This window comes from Phaethon aethereus (genome assembly GCF_964289735.1).
Source record: "Phaethon aethereus genome assembly, chromosome: 1".
NCBI classification, from domain to species: domain Eukaryota; kingdom Metazoa; phylum Chordata; class Aves; order Phaethontiformes; family Phaethontidae; genus Phaethon; species Phaethon aethereus.
This window is the reverse complement of record NC_138575.1, coordinates 16,303,505-16,323,542: the sequence shown is the minus strand read 5'-3', so window position 1 is coordinate 16,323,542 and position 20,038 is coordinate 16,303,505. Positions and strand designations below refer to the sequence as shown.

Below are 20,038 nucleotides of genomic sequence, written 5' to 3'. Positions count from 1 at the left end.
TCACGAACAAGCCTTTTCCACCACCAGCTACCAGCACCGGCCCTGCGCCCGGCGCCCCCGTGTAATCTACAAGATCCCCGCGGTAACGCCGTTGCGTTTCCATGCTCTGGAGCCCCTAATATTAACATAACCCCGGCAACCCTGAGCGCAGGGCCGACTCCGAGGCCGAGCTTCACGGAGGAAGTTTTCCCTCATGGCCGGCGAGAACCGCCCCTGCTTCAGCCTAGGCCCGCTGTCTCTCGCTCTCTCGCTCCAGCTCCCTCCGCCCCTCCGCGCACGGCGGGGGCTGCGGCCCGACCAACCCGGCCTGAGCTCGCCCTCGCGTACCGGTGCCTGCCAGAGCCACAGGCCCGCGGAGCGCCGCGCTGCCGCCGCCACAGCCCGCCCGGATGCCGCCACCCTCCCCGCAGCCAGGCCGCGCTGCGGGCTCCCGCTCGGCTGCGCCGCCCGGACCCGTTCCGCCAGGCCCGGCCCCGCGCTCACCACGTGCGCGAGCACCCCGTCGCCGCCGCCGCCCGCTGGCGGGACGGCCCCGTCCCGTCGCGCGCCTTCGCCATCATCGCCGCGCGCCGCCGCCCGGGAGTGACGCGCGGGCTCCCGGCACCTGCCAGCATGGAGGAGGCGGGGGCAGGCGGTGTCGCGGCCCCGGCCCTCGCTGAGCTGCTGGCGGACGGTGAGAGGCGGCCGTTGGCGGCGGCGGGGAGGGGGAGCTCCTGGCTGTGGCTGGGACCGCGTCGGGGGTGCCCTCGGCGGGCGGCCCGGGGAAGACGGAGGGTCCTTCCTGAGGGCGGTGTTGGGCTGGGCGGGCAGAGCCGGAGGAGAGGCGCCGATGCTGCGGCACGGGGCGAGGAGGGCGGTGAACTCCCGTGCTGTCAAGTCACGGAAAGTTTCGGCGGCGGGGAGTGCTGCCGCGCCTGCTGAGCGTCCCCCTCCTCGGGGAGGAGCCCTCCCGCTGCTGGCAGAGGGGTCATCATGGCGCGGCCCTGCGAGGTGGCGTGCCCACCTGTGGTCGCTTGCTCCTAAAGGGGGAAAAGAAGTGCCCTGAAAGGAGAGGCGAAGGTGCGTGGTAATATTAGTATGCTGGAATCTGGAAACTCGCGTCTTGCTTGATCCAAAACCGTCGTTGCCGTATCAGTTCTTAATTTAGTACTTTATAAACTAGGACCGTTGTAAGAGTCTGGTGTGATTTCATGAAGCAGTGTCTCGTACCACTTCGAAACTCAGCGATTTGAAGGCGAATGGTGTGTGTTTGATTATAGGTACAACCACAACCGCCTCACCCTGGTTACACTATAAAGTTTGCAGAAGGTATCGATACTTTTTAGTGTATTCTGCTCAAGAAAAGGCTGTGGGGAGTAAAGGCACGTGTGTCTCTCTCAACATTTACAACTCACCCCCGGTCATCAGCTCCAAACTGGTTTTCTTGATTGTGGTCTCTTCTCAAGTCGGTGTCTCCTTTGTATTATGTGATGCAGAGAGCATATGCTGTTACATCTGGAGAAATTAAAGGTCAGAGAACTGTATGCTTTAGGTCCATAAATATTATTTAACGGTTCTGAAGCATAAAGATAAAATCTAAATCTTTTTCAGAATGTTACGCTGATTTCTTCAGAGAAGACTTTGATGTGAAAGCTTACACTTCCCAGTCTATTCATCAGGCTGTGATAGCTGAGCAACTAGCAAAACTCGCCCAAGGTATTAGTCAGTTGGATAAAGAGCTTCATTTACAAGTAAGTTTAAAGCATACCTGTTATTCTGGGGTGATTGATATAAACTAGTCAAAAGCTTGGTAATCTTATGATCTTGTTGCTTCTGAAATTGCCCAGTGTACTCTGCAAGCAGTAACTAAAGGTGCAACTTGCAGCAGAAGTAGCAGTGAATCTGATACTTAACTCAGTCAAGCCCGTTCTTAATACTCCCCCCAAGAAGCCATATACTGCTTTGTTTTCTATTTCTGCAGCCAATCTCTGTATACATGGAAGTTCCACTCTTCCTTGTAAGGATGTTCCCTGACTCCTTTCAAATGATCATGTCAGCTGTGAGAAATACTAGCCTGTGTTTTGGGATGACAATTGTGAGAAGATAGGGAGTGATTTAACTTGCACCCTTTCATTCTGTGCTGGAGAGTAGCCTAGGTGCTAAGGCTTACATTCAGCTGGGCAAATATGACCTATGTTAACACACATCCACACCTTCAGAAAGGTTTTTGAATTTGGACAGTAAAAGACTTTTTGGTAAAATCTATGCAGATGGCACAAATCCACAGTGGACCTTGCAATGAGAATATATGCAAAGTTTGTGTGTAGTTTCAGAATTTGCATCCTCCCTGCCCCGGTTGGTAAATTCTTTGGGAACTAGTTTCTAAATGTCATAAATAGAAAATAAAGTATTAAAAATGTGAATATATATTATTACTGTGTGATTAATAAGGTTACATTTACAAGTATTTTATATGAAGGTGTGTTGAAATGTGGTTGCTCTGCTGGCTTTAATTAAGATGTCAGCTGTGCTGCAGTTACTGACCCTCTTCTCATTCTAAGCTTGCTGCTTTTGTGAATTAAAATGTGTTCCGAAAACCCTTTTAAGGTGTGGCTGCTTTTTCCTGTGTCTGCCTCATGTAGGAATGATGATGATATATTATTATTTCTTTCAGACACACATCCCCATTTTTCTGTGTTGATTTCTCTACTCTTTTTTTTTTTTTTCTAAGGTTGTTGCAAGACATGAAGACCTGTTGGCCCAAGCAACTGGAATTGAATCCCTGGAAGGTAAATACCGTTATGTTATGCTTGCTACTTCTTACTATGGAGCAAGCACTTTTAATATCAGTGCAGAGAATGTCATTCACTGCCAACTTTGGCCCCTAATATTAGGGTTATGGATCTTACTTCTGCAGAGAAACATGTGGCAGCTTTTTTTGATGTCAGTAGGTGGAGCTCCAGGGGGAAGATTTGGCTGATACTTCTCTGGAGTAACTACTTCATAGGGAAACATATTTTGATAATTAGTTCTGAGCAACTTTAGCAGTTAAGTCTTTTTCATCTTTTAATATGTTTTTCTAAATAAGTCTAATTTTGTTGCAACATTAGCTGATATCTGTTGCCATCAGTAGCAAGTTTGTGCATGTTGCACATGTATATGTTGCATACTTTGCAAATCGTAACCAAAGAGGCTTTAAAACATGATCTTAACTGTATTGAGGTATTTTTTCCCTAGTGAGAGGCTACTGAATTAAATACATACCTTTGTGTTATTCCAGTGTTTGGGATCTGGATTTTAACATGAACTGCTCACTTTCAAAGGCCTTACTTAGAAACCGTTGAATCTATATAGAAAAATGGTTGCGGTATATTGTTCACGTGCCAGGAGCTCATAAGACCTGCCATTCTGCTCTTTGTCACTTGCTGGGAACTTCATATAGTTTTGGGGTTTTTTTTGTGCAGAAAGATATTTACCTCTATAGCATGTTAATTTGCATATACTATGGGATCCAAGCACATCCCCTTTTCCCCTTCCATTTTGTAACTTGCGAAGTAATTTATCTTTGTTCCTTCTTCTGCTTCCAGGTTTTGGCATAACCAGCGAGTTTCTAGTTACTGACAGTTATAGTATCTCCTTAGTCTTTGGAACTTGTTGGATACAGTATTTGATTGTTAGCATTTGCATATAGCTATAAAAATAAAGAAATGCCTATTTAATCTGGCAATGAGATCCCTCAAATAGCTTTTAAACAGTTGGAAAATTAAGCATAGGAAGACTAGAATCTGTGTTCATCCTGCAAATAAGAAGTATATAGAAATCTGTAGTCAATCTTGTGATTCATAAATACCTCCCAGTCACGATCTTCAGCAATTTGTGCTCAATGGAATAGTGTTTTCTGAAGTCATGGTTGTTGATGAAGGCATTCATTCCTAAAATTGCTCTGAGAAGAGAATGAAGTACTTCAAAACAACTACTCAGTTATAAAACTTTTCTATAAGGCAGGCATGGTAAATAATGCATGTTTTACAGCTGATAACCCAAAGTAAAAATAAAATGTAATTCACCTCAAATTTGTTGAAATTTCTCCATTTACTTAGCGTTATGCTCTTTAAGAGGCCTTTTCTGTTTGTGAGGGAAGAAACATGCAGAGATTCTAATCCTGAAAAGTATTTGATACTTGAGACATCAGCAGAAATTTCAGTCTGCAGTTGCCAGGAAAATCAAAAGTCTGTGCACCCAAAGATGATCTTTTAAGTTTTGCAAAACTTTGTTATCTCTGCCCTGCTTGTGCTACATGTGATATATGGTCACTGTAGCAGAAACACTGGGTCAAGATTCATAAGAAAAAGAAAAGATGGATGTGAATAGAAATTTTAATTATGAATTAGAAACATATAGCTCTTGGTATGTTTGTCAAGAAAGTTAGCTAAGTGAAGATTATGGAACTAATTCACAGCATATACAGTCATTTGGATATGCGGATCTCATTAAACGTTTCAAATTGATATACTCAGCTTGTAGAGTCCTTTCTTTTTTAGGTGTGTGCACTTTTTAATGGTACACTGACCTGGTATACATACCCTTTTATGTCTATAGGTAGCTCAATGGATATCTTGAGCTACCTAAACAGGCTATAGTATCATCCTGTATCTTGCGCAGCAGATGGAGAGGGTAGATTGCCTTTTCGCCCATCCTAATTCTGCCTTCTGGCAAGAGGACTGCTGTATGCTTTATAGCGATGTCATAGTCATAGATGCAGCAATGTCATGCTGCTGGCCCTCCCCCATTATTGCAATGTAGAGTAGCATATTCAGCCTGTTTTGGCAACTTTTCACTGTATCTCATATCTTCATCCTCTGACGTGTGAGAATTGCATGCCTACCATTGCATGCATAAATGTCAGAGAACTCCTGAGTCTGTCACTAAGCCAAGTTAATAATTCTGAAATATGGAGAAGATGGGAGTTGGCATATTTATACAAAATACCTGAGATATAGTCCCAGTACGGGACAAGCTGAATAAAACTATTAACAGTAGTTATGTTTATCTTCCATCTTACTGTATCATATTGCAGTTTTATCCAGTTTAATGATCACATACTGGTAAACAGGGCTTTACAAAAATGTAGTATGTTTGAGAAAGCTAATGATAACTGGAATAAAAATGGTTTCATAGGCCTGGGTTTGCGTAACTTAATTTAATTCTCAGCAGGCTGATTCCATATTGCAAAAATGACTGCTACCCTTCACTACTTTGTTTGCAATTTAACAAGAAAAGAACAAGCATGCTTGTGGGCTTTCTTTGTGCTGCTTTGCCAAACTAATCTTGAACAAACATGATTAGGGTAGTTTGCTCAGTTTGTAATCTAAATTAGATGACCTCACAATGACATTGATACCTTACTTTTTGCTAAAGATGCTTATGCACAGGAAGAAATCCTTGATATACAATTTGTTATCTTCTCAGTCTTCTTTGTTGGTTTCTCTGAGCTGTCTAGTCAATATGTTAAATAAATAGTGTTAAATAGGTTGTGCCATTTTTGTATATCATATTCAGGTGTTTGTAGCAGGTTATATGCCTTTGAACGGCAGTCCTGATTGTCATTCTCTTAGAAAGCAACATGGTCTAAGTGTTATTTAAAACTTAATATATAATGAATTTCGGAGTGATATTTCTTCTGTAGGTTTGTGTTCTCTACCAGTACATTTTCCGTAACATTCAGTAAGTGACCTGTTGCCTGCTCAGTTTATTTCCAAATATTCTGTGTTCAATTCATTTCAATCTGTTTGAGTGCTTTGTTATAAAGGGGGAAACTGTTTTTTTTTAATGCTAAAGTAGTCTGCAGTAATTACTATGATTTGAAGAATAGTTCTTTTGACTAATCTTGACTATTTCTTTTTTACTTGTCTAATTCACAAGTGTTCCATGTAAAAAATCTGCTTTATTTTTCAGGTGTCCTCCAAATGATGCAGACTAGAATTGGTGCTCTACAAAGTACTGTTGATAGGTATGCCATTCATTCTGCAGTCACAAAGTATAAATTGTTAATTGTTCTATCATGTTATTTATTAATACTGCTATAAATAAATTTATCTTCTTATTTTTAGAATTAGAGTCAAAATTGTTGACCCCTACAACAAAATAGTGTCTCGCACAGCTCAGCTAGCAAAACTTCAAGTAAGTTGTATTAAAAATGTGGTTTAAAAAATTTTTTTTGAACATGTGTTGTTTCTCAATTGTCAGACATTGGGTGGGATTTTCATACTCCAGTAGCCTGTAATTCATTGTCAATATTTCTCAGTGTAAATCAGTATTTGTGTGTCTCTTCATGAGCTACTGGGAAGTGCTTTGTATTGCGAAGTAGGAATCTGAGCTTTGCACTAGCTACGTGAGTTTTTGTAGAAATGGTGGGAAGAGGGAAGGGTTATCTGAGTACAGATTAATTAAATTCTCATTACTGTTTGTGTAATTTTGGTATTTAATGTTATGGTGCCATTGTGTAGAAGATGCTTTTCTCCTCTAAGTTAATTGATGCTAGACTGCAGCTTAGTAAAGAGTTTGGGAATTAATTATTTCAAAATAGTCAAGATGCAAGTCATGGAGCCAGTTGTGGTTCTGGAGTTTTATAATCCCAGATATATAACTGTCCCTGTCTTTTGAATGTAAGTGGATTCTACAGGAGAATGGAGATTTTTGTTAGAGGATAGCAGTGGGAGAGAGCTTATCACGACGATGGTGAGATAAGTGTCAAAACACTTCCATTGTTAGTTTTATAATATTTGAAAACTATTCCGTAGATCTCTAGTCATGTAGTTACATTCTATTCAGTTTATGGTTTGAAAAGCCACACAACTCCAAATCCACAGGTGTTTATTGAGTTATTGTTTGAACTATTTGTCTTAACGAGTATACCGTAGCTTTGCAGAACTAGGAACTTTTAGTAGCTGAAATTTGAGCTGTATATACACTCAAGTAGATTGCCATCTGCAGGTGACTGCTGTTATACTGCAGGGTAGGTGAAGCTGCAAACTGTCATGCAGCTTCTAGTCTCGGGACTGGTGGAGCAGCTGCACTAGTCTCTCGGCTGAAGTTCTACTGTTTTCTACATTACTTTCAGTAGCAGTGAAGTTCAGCAGGAAGCTCTTAACACTCTGTTCAGCCAGTTTGTCCAGCTGCTTGTCCTGTTCTTTTCAACTCGAGCTGTTACTGTTTATGCCACTGGACAAAACTTCCGTGACTTCCATGTGGCAGATTTTTTTTGTTCCCTGATGTATGTGTCAGCTGTGGAAATGGTTGTGGGAATTTGGGGCTAAAGATGAAGATCATTTCTGCCCTGACCTTAAAACAAAGTCAAACTGCAGAAGGGCGTTCAAGAAGAATGAGTCCCTGAACTTAGGAAATGTTTTTTGAGTGCTCTTTGCTTCCTCTTTGCTGTAGCAGGGTTACATGGATTTTCCTGTGGTGTGAAAGCAACGTGCATCCAGCATTACTCAGCCTGTGCCAGGGAATATATAATATCTTTCTTTTCTTGGCTGTAAGTCAGAAAAAAGAGGTGCAGGGTAAGGGGAGCCTGCTAGGCTACCCTTCTAGCATCCAAATCCACTTACTTACCTCAGTGTAGAAAGAGGAATGATGATTTCAGCTTCTTTGCCAGTGAGAGTCCATCCTCAGCACAAGAGCTGCTGTATCTTCTGGTATTGGCAGATACATAGGGAGTGCTTTATCTTGCATTACAGTGCTGGGTGGAGTTGCGGTCAGGACACCTGAATTATGAAATGAAGCTGGACTTACAGAGAGTTGAGTCCATAGGCCTCTGAAATCTCAGCCCTCCTGCCTCCCCAAGGTGCACTGCTATTTTGTCTCTTTACCTGGCTGCCTTGTTTGTTCAGGAAAGGTGGGCAACAGCACGGAAAACACTTCACTGGTAGTGGCAGGGCTTATGACATGACATTGCTTCCAATTGCAAAACTAGTGGCATGGGACACTTTCAAACTTTCTAATTTTATCAGTGGATGTACAGTTGGTAGAATAAGTAGAAGAAGATAGATGATTGATAAAAGACATTGCTGTCTGTCAATATCTGTAGGGTTGGCAGGTATGTTTTGCTGAACTGTGTGGTGTTTAAGGGCATCTTGTACTCATGAAGGTATTATTTTAGTGTTTCTCCCTTGATTGCTGTGGGACTGCTTACAAACTGAAGGAATATTTGGCTTGCATAAAGCTGGGTTTTGCCATCTTTAATTGTTTTTAATATAGTCTGGCTTTTTCATAAACATTCTCACTGCAAATTCATTGTCAAACTTCAAATCTAGTCCTGAATTCTAAATCTCTGCTGTGTGCTTGTGTATATTATATCTTGCTCTGCTCTTAGAGCTTCATAGCATCCCAAGGGAGCAGCAGACTCACAAAGCTTACTCCCTACTTTAAATCACACAGTCCTCTTCTGAGCCTTTCCATACCAGATCACAAGCTGGGAATAGTAACGGCTGAAATATGTAGACAGAGTTTGTCTTTCAGAGGGTTATTTTCTGTGCAGATCTGTTTAACCAAGTGTTTCTATGTGTTCTCTTAATTTCAGATATCACAGTGTTTAAAAATCCTTACAAAAGCCAAATTTAAAAAAACCTTTAAAAATAATAATTCTGTATTTTAAAGTTATTTTCTCTTTAAAATATTCACAAGTAGCAGATTTTGTCCAGGTGCTACCATAACTAAATAGGATATGTATCCTGAAGATAGTGTACTGTCTCATCTTTCTTCAGGCTTCTGTTATATATACATTTAATGACATTACGATCTAGCAGATATATGCAATTGCATATGAGAGTTACGCACTGGCACGTTTTCATGTCGTCTTCTCTTTAGAATTCAGTCTTCTTTTAATAATTTCTTACAATTAACTTGAAATTAAAAGTAAGAGGCTATTTGATTGGTCGAATTGTAGCGATAATGTCTGTTGATGTTGATATGTTGCTTTAAATTTCAGGAGATAACTAATATGTAATCTCCAGAAAAATAGGGGTTTATTTTTAATTTTACTAAATCCACTGGGACTAACTCAGGGCACTGGCCTTTTCCAAATTAATTCTTGCTTGAAGAATGGAATGCATTCCTTCTTGGATGAAAGGATCTCCTTTAGAAAAGTGTACTGTATGAACTCAGGAATGGAATGTTTCCTGAATTAATTCAAATTTCTGTTATGCAGGTGGTCAGGTTGGAGGATTTAGTGTATATGAACAATTCCACTATTAGATAAAACTTTTTATTTCCCTTACACGGTCCTCATATATTGCATTCTTTTACAGTGACTGGGAGTTTTATTAGGTTGAACAACTCATGTAAATGGAAATACAGAGTCTTTGTCAAGGGCACAATGCAGTAGCAATCACTGTGAAGTTCAGAGTGCATCTTCCATGTCTTTGGATTTTTCTCCTCCTTCTTCTAATTCACAGGGCCAGAAGTTAAAACATTTTTTTGCTCTTGTATCTAAATGTAACTCTTCCCATGTTTTATTCCGTTGGATAGTCCTTTTAAAAGATTGTTTCTTGGGATAAGAGATAATGAGCAACAATCAAATGAAAAAGAAATAATCTTTTGGCATGTAAAGTAAAAGATGGTCAGAAGATAACTGAAGTTGAATTCCTAGGGAAAAACATTATCCAGAGGTACACAATTGGATTAGAGAGTAATTCAGTTTGAAAGCGAGGTAGTAATACTATGCCCTCTTATTTGGTGAAGCACAGTGCACTATATAAAAAGCTATTTTTGATTCATCTTGCAGAAATTTAGTTCACAGATATGAAAGTGATATATGGATCAAGATTTTTCTAATTAAAGAGATAAATTAATAAAAACTAATACGTTAATCTCTCAAAGTAGGATAAGCCCCACTTGGTTCTCACTAATGGTAATAGAAATTATGTGCTTAAGTTGTCTTAGAATGCTTAGGAAACCTGCACTTCAGACTATGTGATACAGAGCCAAAAGCAGCGAGAGTCATTGTGTTTTTGGCGATTTGCCTCAGTGGGGCTTTTTCTAATTTTTCCTTTTTTTTCTGTCTAGATGTTTAATAAAATTAAACTATAAATATTTGTGTTTTGACTGGTTTGTGCTGGCTAGGGAAGAGAGTGACAAGTTTTGCCATCCACTGAATATTGGTTGAAATGACTCACTTGTGTGTGTTTTCATATATGCACTTTAACATTAGTTTTCAAGACATTAACTTGAGTCTAGAAAAGGGCTTCAAGGTCTGTCAGATACTAAATATTTTTTAAAGTAATTTCAATTTAATTTTGATATCCATAAGGTAAATATTTCAGGAGGGTTTGTCATCAGCACCAGGAAGCTACCTCAGAACAACTATGTCTTACTTGTTCCAAATTTCTCATTTACCTCTCTTGTTAATTTGATTGCAGATGTTGGACTGTACCTGTGACTATACTGAAATACGTCCTTCTGAACTGCATTTCTGAATTCTAGTTTATATGTTACCCACTCCAGAACATGTACCTCCTAGCCCCACTGACCCAATCTAGCCCTAGAGGAACTCTGTACTTGATGTAACTGTTTCTCTGTCTGTATTATTTACTGTGTAGAAGGAGAAGACCTGTTTCAAGATCTTAGTTGATTGCAAAATTATGAAACCACTACGTTTGATTCAGATGTCAGCAATGCTTTTTTTCCTAAATTGATGCTAACAAAAACGTACACAAATACGTTTCCTGAAATTTACATATGCATCCAGCTTCTTAATTTTTAGCCAAGAATGTCATGTATTTTATTAAACCTATGTAAGAATATGAACCAGCAGTTGGCTGAATGAATGTGACTCTCCTTATGAAAGTTTTGCTGAATGAGTTTTGACATATATTCCTACCATAAGAGTCAATATCTGAAATAACAATTTAGCCTTTAAATTTTATTGTCCTCTGAAGTAAGCGCTGCCATTTTGCTTATTTTGGATTAATGTTTGATTGGCAAGGCCAACTTCTTAATTTTACTAAAGCTTGCAGAGCGGAGGAATATTGAGGAGAGACGCACAATGTAAACCAAAGCTCACTTCTAGTTAGAAATAGAACATGTCTGTGTCATAGAGTTCTGAGATTCCTTTTTTCTTAGTAGTAATGACAGCATAATCTCAGTAGCCCTGTGAATCTAATTACCAGCTTTTGAAAGTATTGGTCTATATTGCATAAAATCATGTTAAAAAATCCTGAAAAAAGGGATTTTAGTCTTCTGAAGTTCCGTGTTTTTATTCACATTCCTATTTTCTTTTCTGGTTAAAATATTTCCATATTTGAGGCCTAATATTATGTGATCATAATGTACTCATAATATCCCCTAATGCTACAATTTCTCTGCAGGCTGCCTGTGACTTGCTGCGGAGGATAATACGCATCTTGTATCTCAGTAAGAGACTTCAAGGACAACTGCAAGGAGGAAGCAGAGAGATAACAAAAGCTGCCCAGAGTCTCAATGAACTTGGTGAGTCCTTCTTAGTAACTTTTAGAGGCATTTTTAGCTTGCACGCATATGACTCACACTAGTGTTTGACTTAAAAAACCTAAAGAAACTCCCAAAACTTTTCACTGTGGTTCTTGCTGTCTACTTCTTGATTTGAATTGAGAAATGGTATGGACAGAACTCATTAGTATCTCCAATTTTTTCATATGACCTCTCTAGATAAAGGTATTTAATAACATGAAAATTCTATGATAATAACATGTTCTTTTAGGAAACAATTTTTTTGTGAAGCAATTAATTTCTTATTGGTTCATGTTTGTATAAAACACCTTCAGAGGCAGCAGATACATATTTAGCTTTTGGAAGACATTGCACAACAGTAAGGCATAGTTTGAATTACAGTTTACATCCTAAAAGAAAATCCTTGTCCTTGTGACCTTTATGAAAGCCATATGTGATATGATATTCAGATAGCTAAACTAATTCAGATACCAGAAGCATTCTGCTGCAGTAGTGGATAATTTACCCTGTATTTCATTGGCTTCTAAGAAGAATGGTGAAATAGTTCTCATGAAGCTCATGTTACACTGCTAGATTGTTTTCTGTACTTGAGCTAGCTTGTGTACTTCATGCTGTGCTGCAGGATGCAGTGAGGAACATCACATTAGTCTTGGAGATCAGTTGTCGTTGTCGTTGTTGTATATGGTACCTTGCCAGCTGTTTCTCCTTTGGTTTTATGGTGTTCAAATTTTGGCTTCCAAACCCTCCAGGTTGTGGGAGGGCTGGACTATCAAACATTCAGAATCATCCTGAGGCTTATTGTGCGTATTTCTCACCAGTGCTCTTTTTATACTGTGTAATCAAAAAATTATTAGACAATGACTTAGTCTTATAATTAGCAGATGCTGTGTTGCAAATGGAAAGTTTATATATTTATTTAGTATATCAGTCTGACTGAAATCCTTAAGCATCAATTGTAGCATTCTAAGCTAGAATTTTTTTTTCTAATTTTCTATTTTTTCTTATTTTTTATTTCCATTTTGGTCTCCCCTCACATCTTCAGGATATATAAAGTAATACTATCTTTTAACTACCTGAATTACAAGTCTTGTGTGATTAATCCAAATGTCCTACTTGAGTCCTACTCAAATAATTGGTGCAATTTAATGGTAAAATCTGAGATGTTTATTTTGTGTATTTTTTAGGATTTCTTTCTTTTAAAGAAAATGCCTTTTATTACTCTCCTTCCTCTCGTTTTCTTCTTTCACCATTTAAAAAAAGAACTTCCACTTTCTTTTGTTAAAGTGCCACAGTCTTTTGAGTTTTTTGTTTTCAAATACTTGGTCTTTTCCTGAAGCTTAGAAAAGTCTGAGTAATTATTATTGTAAAAGATGAAGGGAAACGTGTCCCCTTTAAGAAGCCCTTTTGAGTTTCATCCTACACTCCATAGGGGGGATTCCAAGGCTTGCGGTCCTTAATTTAATCCTCAATTAAACCTTAATTCTGGATGGTTTATGGCCAGGTAAAATCCCTTGCCTATTGTCATTTCTCTCTCCCTCTCTTTTCCTGGTGTCTCTTCCTTTCTTCCCTCTCACCTCTCCATCTACATCCCTCCCTCATCTTTTGGCTATCTGCTCTTTGGTATCCTCTGCTGCTCACCTTGGCTGGTCTGAATTCCCATTGCCTCCCAGCTGGCCCTGACACCCAGCACCCGGGTGGATGGGAACACCCCACTGAGGAGTGGCTGGTCGGGTGGACTGGAGGTGACTGTCCTGTGTGGTGAGGTGGTGGCTTGCTGGGTGTAGGGTAGCTCTGTTGAGAGGGGAGGAAAGTACTCAGTGGCTGGAGTCAACACAGTTCAGAGTACCACAGTGGGAAGGTGGTGTGTTGCAGGGAGGCTGGATTTTGGGGTATGGCTGGGAAAGCACTGTGCTGTGCTTCTGGCCTTGGAAAGCTTGAGGATGTGTGGGAGATCTCTAGGGTGGAGGTGGAGGTGGTGGTGGCATGGGGCAGGAGAGCAGTGAGGCTGTGGTGACTCGGGATGAGGTTGTGGAAATGCTGTGCTTCAGAAAGATGGGAAATGTGATGTAGTGCTCTGTGGTGTTGGGAGGGTGGGAAGCATGGGGAACAGACACTGGGCACTGGTTGTTTGGTGGTAAGTTACAAAAGCTTTGGGAGGGCTTGGGAATCAGAACTACAACATCTGATGGTAGTAAATAGGTGGCAGACGAGTGGTGTAAAAGGCTCTTATAGGGAGCTCTGCATCATGGAGGCTTGCTTCTGAATTGGGGATCATGGCCAAGATTAATATTAATTTATGTTTTTAGCCAGTTATTTCTGAATATCCCTTTTGGCTCTCATTCAGGGAAAAATTCTTCCCATTGTTTGTTACCTTTCTGTTGTAAGTGTGGTGCAATGTAATTTCTGCTTTGTTGAAATCAGCAGCGCTGTGATATTACCGTGAAAGCTTTGTGCTTTCTATGATATAAAATACCTTTTATTGCTTAGAAGTTATTCTGGGTGGAATCTTGGAATAACTGGCCATTTATTTTTATGTACTGTTATACTCTGCGTGTATGTTTGTGGGACGCAAACGTGTGTGTGCCCATTTAGGTATATGTATTCAACATATATTTCCTCAGCAAATCTATGTTAGTTCACTTACACCTTTTACTTAGTTGTATCTTGAAGTTTATTTTGCAGTGATGGGAAAAGATATGATAAAAATATAGTATCTTGGAATTAGATAGAAATATGGGTCAGTCAGAGGAACTGCAAGAAACAGTAGCTTTTACTGAGAAGAGTTTTTTTTAGTAGACACTTTGTTAAGTTGCTAGTAGTCTGCAGATCTCCAGTTTCAGTGTGTGATATTAGAAACTTTACTCTGAAACCATTTGGTAATATTTTCACTGAGATCTCTACTTAAAGCTAAAGTAGGTCTAAAATTCCTCTGTGTTGGACTTTCACATTCTTTGAAATTAGCTTCCCATTTCAGTAAAAAGAAAAATGAATTCCCTATGTAATTTTTGGAGGTGAAATGTGATTAATATGTGTGTCTGTCTGTCTGTCTGTCTCTCTAAATATAAACCTCCAAACTTTCTTCTGCAACTCCTCCATCTCCCAACACGCTTCTTTGAGTTGTCTAGCAAAGTAGAAACAGAGCTGTGGTAGTCCACTGAATACGCTATTAGCTGCTTGTCTAGTGATGATACTTCATATTATACAATTGTATGGATACATATATATACATATATATTATACATATGGATAAATAAAGCAAGTGGCATATTCGGCTGCCAGACAGTGCCTAATGCAGTGAATTACATGCCCTGACTATGCTTCTTGGTGATATTTCAATACAAATATTTTAAAAAGTGAAAAAGAAACATTCCTAAGGAAGTTTAAACAATAGAATGTGACAAGAAAATGGTGCACTATCTGCAGTTCCCCTTCTGCAGGTATTAAAAATCTGCTGTCTTCTATGTGGGTATGCATAAATTACTGTCTGCAACAGTAGCCAGTAACTGACCAGATGAAGATGAAAAAAATTCTTAGTTGTGCAGTGAATGGCCAGCTTGATGGCAGACAAGTTGTTAATTCCATCTATCAGTTACAGAGCTAGCTCTGGACATCAAAGGATTTATATCTTCTGCTTGTTCAATACCTGTAACTGATGTCATCATTAGTCATGTAAATGCCTAGACTAATTTTAATTATAATAAACTCCTAGTCTCTCTATATGGTTGTATTATAATTTATTTCACAGCAAGTGAATTTATCTGCTTGAATGACCTTGTGAGCGTATAATACTTGTAGGCAGGCTGTCACAGCAGCCATAATTTTCCTCTTTTGTACTCAGAGTTAGCCTGTGACTAAGCTGTGCAACCATGAACTGGAGTCCATGGAAATACAGTTTTGGATGTCTTCAGTAAAGAAGTTGCTCCAGGACAATACTACCTTCTGTTTAACTTCTGAGAAGAGAGGATGGGGGAAGATAGGACTATGATGTTACTTTAAAGTTAAATGCTTCTAGAGAAAAGGCAAAATATTGTCAGTTTCGGAAGTCTAGCTAAAATGGAGAAAATCCTACATATGTATTGTGTTCCTTATAAAGAGGGAGCAAAGCTTACACATGGCAGTTATTTAGGCTTAACTTGACAATAGAAGGCTTAAGTGAAATTCAAAGAAATATTGCTCAATTTTGATGGTACTTGTAAGGAAGTGTGGCTTGGATGGAGAAAACTGAAATTAGTTAGGATATGCATGATACTGGGTGAAATATAATTTGAAAGAAGTTATTTGGCTATGGCTGGAAGGTCTCTCTGTAGCTGCCGTAATGTAAGTGGTAGCAGCCCTGTCTTCTAAAGTGCACTCCAGAATAGTGACGTCCGCACAAAGGTAACAGTGATCTTGGACCTGAAAAATTCTCCTGTGGAGGCTAGAAAAAAAATGGACTTAACACCTTTCTAGGGTAAACAAGATGTGTCATGATATCACTTAAACAAGAAAAAGCCTGGGTATAGCTGATATGTCTGTTTGAATCAGAACAGGAGGAAACGGGAGGAGGAAAATGACCTCTTGTCTGCCTGCTGCCTGCCTTAATGGGGATTGCATTGGTGGGACCTTGTCTCATCCAGTATTGAGGTTTCTCTGTTTCAGTGTGCTTTCCTAGTATTCCTACTACAAGTAGTCCCCTGGAGTTTCCACTGAAAGGGAACACCATTTTAAAGATTGTGAAGTTATCTATAGTGTTACATCTCTTGTCACCCAGTTTGTGTGACAAATTCACTGTTTCTTTTTACACTTAGTTCTTGTAGTTTTGTGTTGTAGTAATGTCACATGGTCGGTTTTCCCCGTCTTTGAAAATTATTATAATATTAAATAGAGCAAAATCTTTCAAAATATTTTAAACCTGAGAAGTCTTATTTTTTTCTTCTTTTTCTCTGTTGCTGTTAAAACATGGATTTATTCCATAGAAAGGAGAGTGTGTTCCTTTGTGTGCATATGTATGTATGTTTATGTATGTAAATATTTATAAAACCAAATATAAACTATATATAACATATCTCAAGTGCTTTTCAGAGTAATCGCATTGTTCCTAGTGTTTATCTTTGGGAACTGCTGGGGAGAAAGATGAGATTCCAGAAGATCGGAAGCTTGCTTTGTTGGAAACAGAACTCACTGGTTCCTGTTTTATTTAGGCAACTCAGATTAACTTGATTACCTTAAGCAAAGAAACTCTAGAACAAATAAACTATTTGTAGGATTACAGAATATAAAAGTGCTGCTAAATAGCAGGCCACATAGATTACTGAGAATGAATCCTGTTTAACCAACCAAATTTTCTTTGATGGCAGCATAACAGGTCTTAGAACTAGAGAAATCAATGACTGCCTTGTAGTTTGGTTTAAATATGGCTCTTGACACCTTGTCACACTAGCAGGATCAGTAATATAATCCAGATGAAAATGTTGTGCAATGAATGCAGAAGTTTTGAGAAAGCTGTACCCCAAAAGTCATCATCAGTTGTTCACTGTTGCCCAGCAATATATCAAGTGGGATTTTGTTGAAATGTGTTCTGCAGCTGGCTCATGTTTTCATTAGTGATCTGAGTGATACAACATGGTATATCCTTATTAGATTTACAAGTAATAATCAAGCAGAGAAGAATGGAAAGTATGTTGGGAAACAGGATTACAATGAAGAATATTCTTAGCAAATTGGAGATACGTCTCAGCTGAACTGATTTCATTTCTCTTCCAGACAAGTGCAAAGTCCTAGCAATAAATAACTGTAGTTAACAGCAGGAATAGGAGAAATGACTGTATGGATGACAGTTCTGCAGAGAGGCTTGATAGTTCCTCACGAGTTGGGTGCAAGCCACTTGTTCATTTGTTTCATAGCAGTGTGACATTGTTGGCAATGAAATTTGTACTGATCTTTATAAGGAAGGGTGTTCTCTGTGAGGCATTTGAAACTTCATGCTTCAGCTGGAGTATCAAGTCATTTTTGAGGCACCTCATTCAAGGAAGATGTGGGTTAATTGGAGAAGATCTTAAGTACAGCAGTAATGGTGGCTGTAGGTCTCGAGGATGGGCAGTGGGTGGAGGAACTGAAAGTGTGTGGCTCTTTGGTTTGGAGAAGAGGGGTCCGAGAGGCAGAGTAACAGTCTTCAGATAAATCAAGTTTTTCAAATGGGAAGGGAGTAAATGGCTCTCGGTATCCTTTGTGATCAAAACAGTTAAGTAATGGGCCTGAAATGAAGCAAAGAAGATTTTAATCTAAAATGTTAGGAAAGGTTACTGCCAGTAATGGTAACTTCAGGGGAGCTGTGAAGTCAGCATTTGAAGCTTTTTTTAAAGCAGTTTAGACAAAGCGTGTATTGGGAATAGTTTAGGTAAGGTGGTTTTGCCTTGAAGCAGGAGGACTGAGTAAGCTGACTTGCTGCCAGTCTTTTGTTTCTCTCAGAGATGCTCCCTCCCCAACTCAGCTAATAGGAAATGTATTATAGGGAAGTTTTGGTTTTGCTTTTTGGTGTGGTTTTTTGTTGTTATTGTTTTTTTAATTGGACTGCTTGATGTAAGATTTGCTTCCCACAAGTTTGTTTGTTGGGCACTGTGCCCAGATACCTCCTGGAATATTGGGACAGTGTGCCATCACTTTAGTTCAGCCTCTTCTTATCACTCCTTTGGATGAAATAGTAGATAAATCTCCTCAAAGACCTTCAGCTCACCCCTCTGACACAATTACTTCTCTTCTGGTTACTCACTATGTGACTGACATTCAAGTTAACTTTACACAGTTCATCATGTTACTGGAGTGCTGCAAAAATTGACCCTCAAAAACTGTTATGTCAATATTCTGTAGGAGAATGCAGTGAGCAGGAAAAGGAAGGTGGTACTGCCAATGTGAATGTAAATGTTGTGTATCTAATTTTTTTTCCTTTACTAGAAAAGAAGGCAAGCTGTCCATTTCTCAGACACCCAATTGCTTTTAAGAAATATGTTAATTTACTTCTGTAAATTTTTAATATTTAGGTGATATTTATATCTATTATATTAGGAATATATTTATTTAGGAATATTTAGCAATGATGGTGAATATTGTTTTGTGATTATCAAAATACTAAGCACTACTAGTCAGTATTCAGGAAACAACAGTTCTAATTTGTTGAAAACTTAAATAACTTATTTTAGTAGGAAGTGTTCATACTTGTTTGTTTTATAACAGTTATCTCATCCATTTCTACTGCGAGTTGGAATTACCTGTACCTTTTGTTTCCACAGCATGCCTTATTAATTGAGTATTAAAACAGCATAAATAATCTAAGACACAGAGACTTTTCTGAAATGATTGCAGATTGGCTGACTGTAATATTTGTCCTTCAGGTTAAATATTGTTGTATAAAAACTACCATTTAGCTGCTGCAATTTTTGAAGTAACATTAAATATGTGTTATGTATCCGTATACAAGTATTACTAAAATTACAATGGTAAACTGTCTGAACACCTGCCATAGTTACTATGGTAGCTATCTTTCACTGCTGCCTTCTTCCCGTATCATATTCAACATTAACTTGATTTTTTTTTTCTATTCCACGCAAAAATTTAGAGTCTGATTGCCAGGCCACATCTTGTGTTGAATAAAGTTGCAATTAAAGTGAGGAAGGAGTTGGTTACTATCATGTCAGTGAGGTCTGTCACTGTTAGTACACAGAGCAGGCAGATTTGTTGATACTAATATTGCTGTGCACATTTTCTTCTGAGAATCAACACACATCAATCTGGAGGGAAAAGTTGCTTTCATGGTACTTTTGCTTAGGGATTTAGATGCATTACAGTTTATTGCCTTGTGCAAGACCTAGTGTCCTCCAAAATAATATAGCATATGTTTGTGTAGCACAATGCACTGTTCTGTAGGGGTAAGTGAACTGATTTGATTAATGGAAATTACATGGCCGTGCTAGCATGATGCTTTGCCTGGGGTAATTAGTCCTGCTGAGAATGACTGAATTGTATTACTGGCTCAGAGCCATCTGCATTATTTTTGAATGCCACTGCTTCAGGTGGTACATCTGCATCCGTAGTAAGTGCAAATATCTTGCTAAAACATTTTTCTTCTGTCCCTGGTGGTGTTAGCAGTAACAGTACCAGACCTTTACTGAAATTGTTTGGGCTAAAATATACTATGCCTTTCTGTAGTTGAGTGTAATCTCTATGTTCTTCAGTTTCATGTTGTTCCTTTCAGTTGAGTTGTTTTTTTATTTTGTTTTGTTTTGTTTTTCCTGAGGCTCTGTTACCATAAGATGGAAGATTTTTGTGAAAAGTTGTTGTGCAAAGTTTTGTTTGTAGCATTCCAGGCCAAAAAAACCTCTTTGGTGGGAAGGTCAAGCAGACATACAAATAATTTAAACACCTTAATATTTGCAGCTTTGAAATAAAGAGTCTTGAACTGTTTGGAAACTGAGAACTTATTTAGTTCTCAAAAGTTTAATGTTTCCAAAATCAGACTTAAAAAAATTTAAAAAATAATGAGAAGTTCTTCACAAACATGAAGCCAGTGTCACATGTGAAATACATGTAGAATATACTG

At 39.0% G+C, this 20,038-nt stretch overlaps 1 protein-coding gene across 1 annotated transcript in view; it reads left to right on the top strand.

Annotated features, from left to right (window-relative positions):
- Positions 1-612: 612 nt before the first annotated feature.
- The window catches only part of COG5 (component of oligomeric golgi complex 5), a gene marked incomplete at its 5' end in the record, with an annotated part of 202,901 nt that continues 183,475 nt past the window's right edge, over positions 613-20,038 (top strand). The window contains 6 exons of the mRNA XM_082015559.1: positions 613-673; positions 1,591-1,730; positions 2,711-2,768; positions 5,935-5,989; positions 6,090-6,159; positions 11,346-11,466. Of these exons, the coding sequence (XP_081871685.1) occupies positions 613-673; positions 1,591-1,730; positions 2,711-2,768; positions 5,935-5,989; positions 6,090-6,159; positions 11,346-11,466 (505 nt within the window). The remainder of the gene's footprint in view (positions 674-1,590; positions 1,731-2,710; positions 2,769-5,934; positions 5,990-6,089; positions 6,160-11,345; positions 11,467-20,038) is intronic.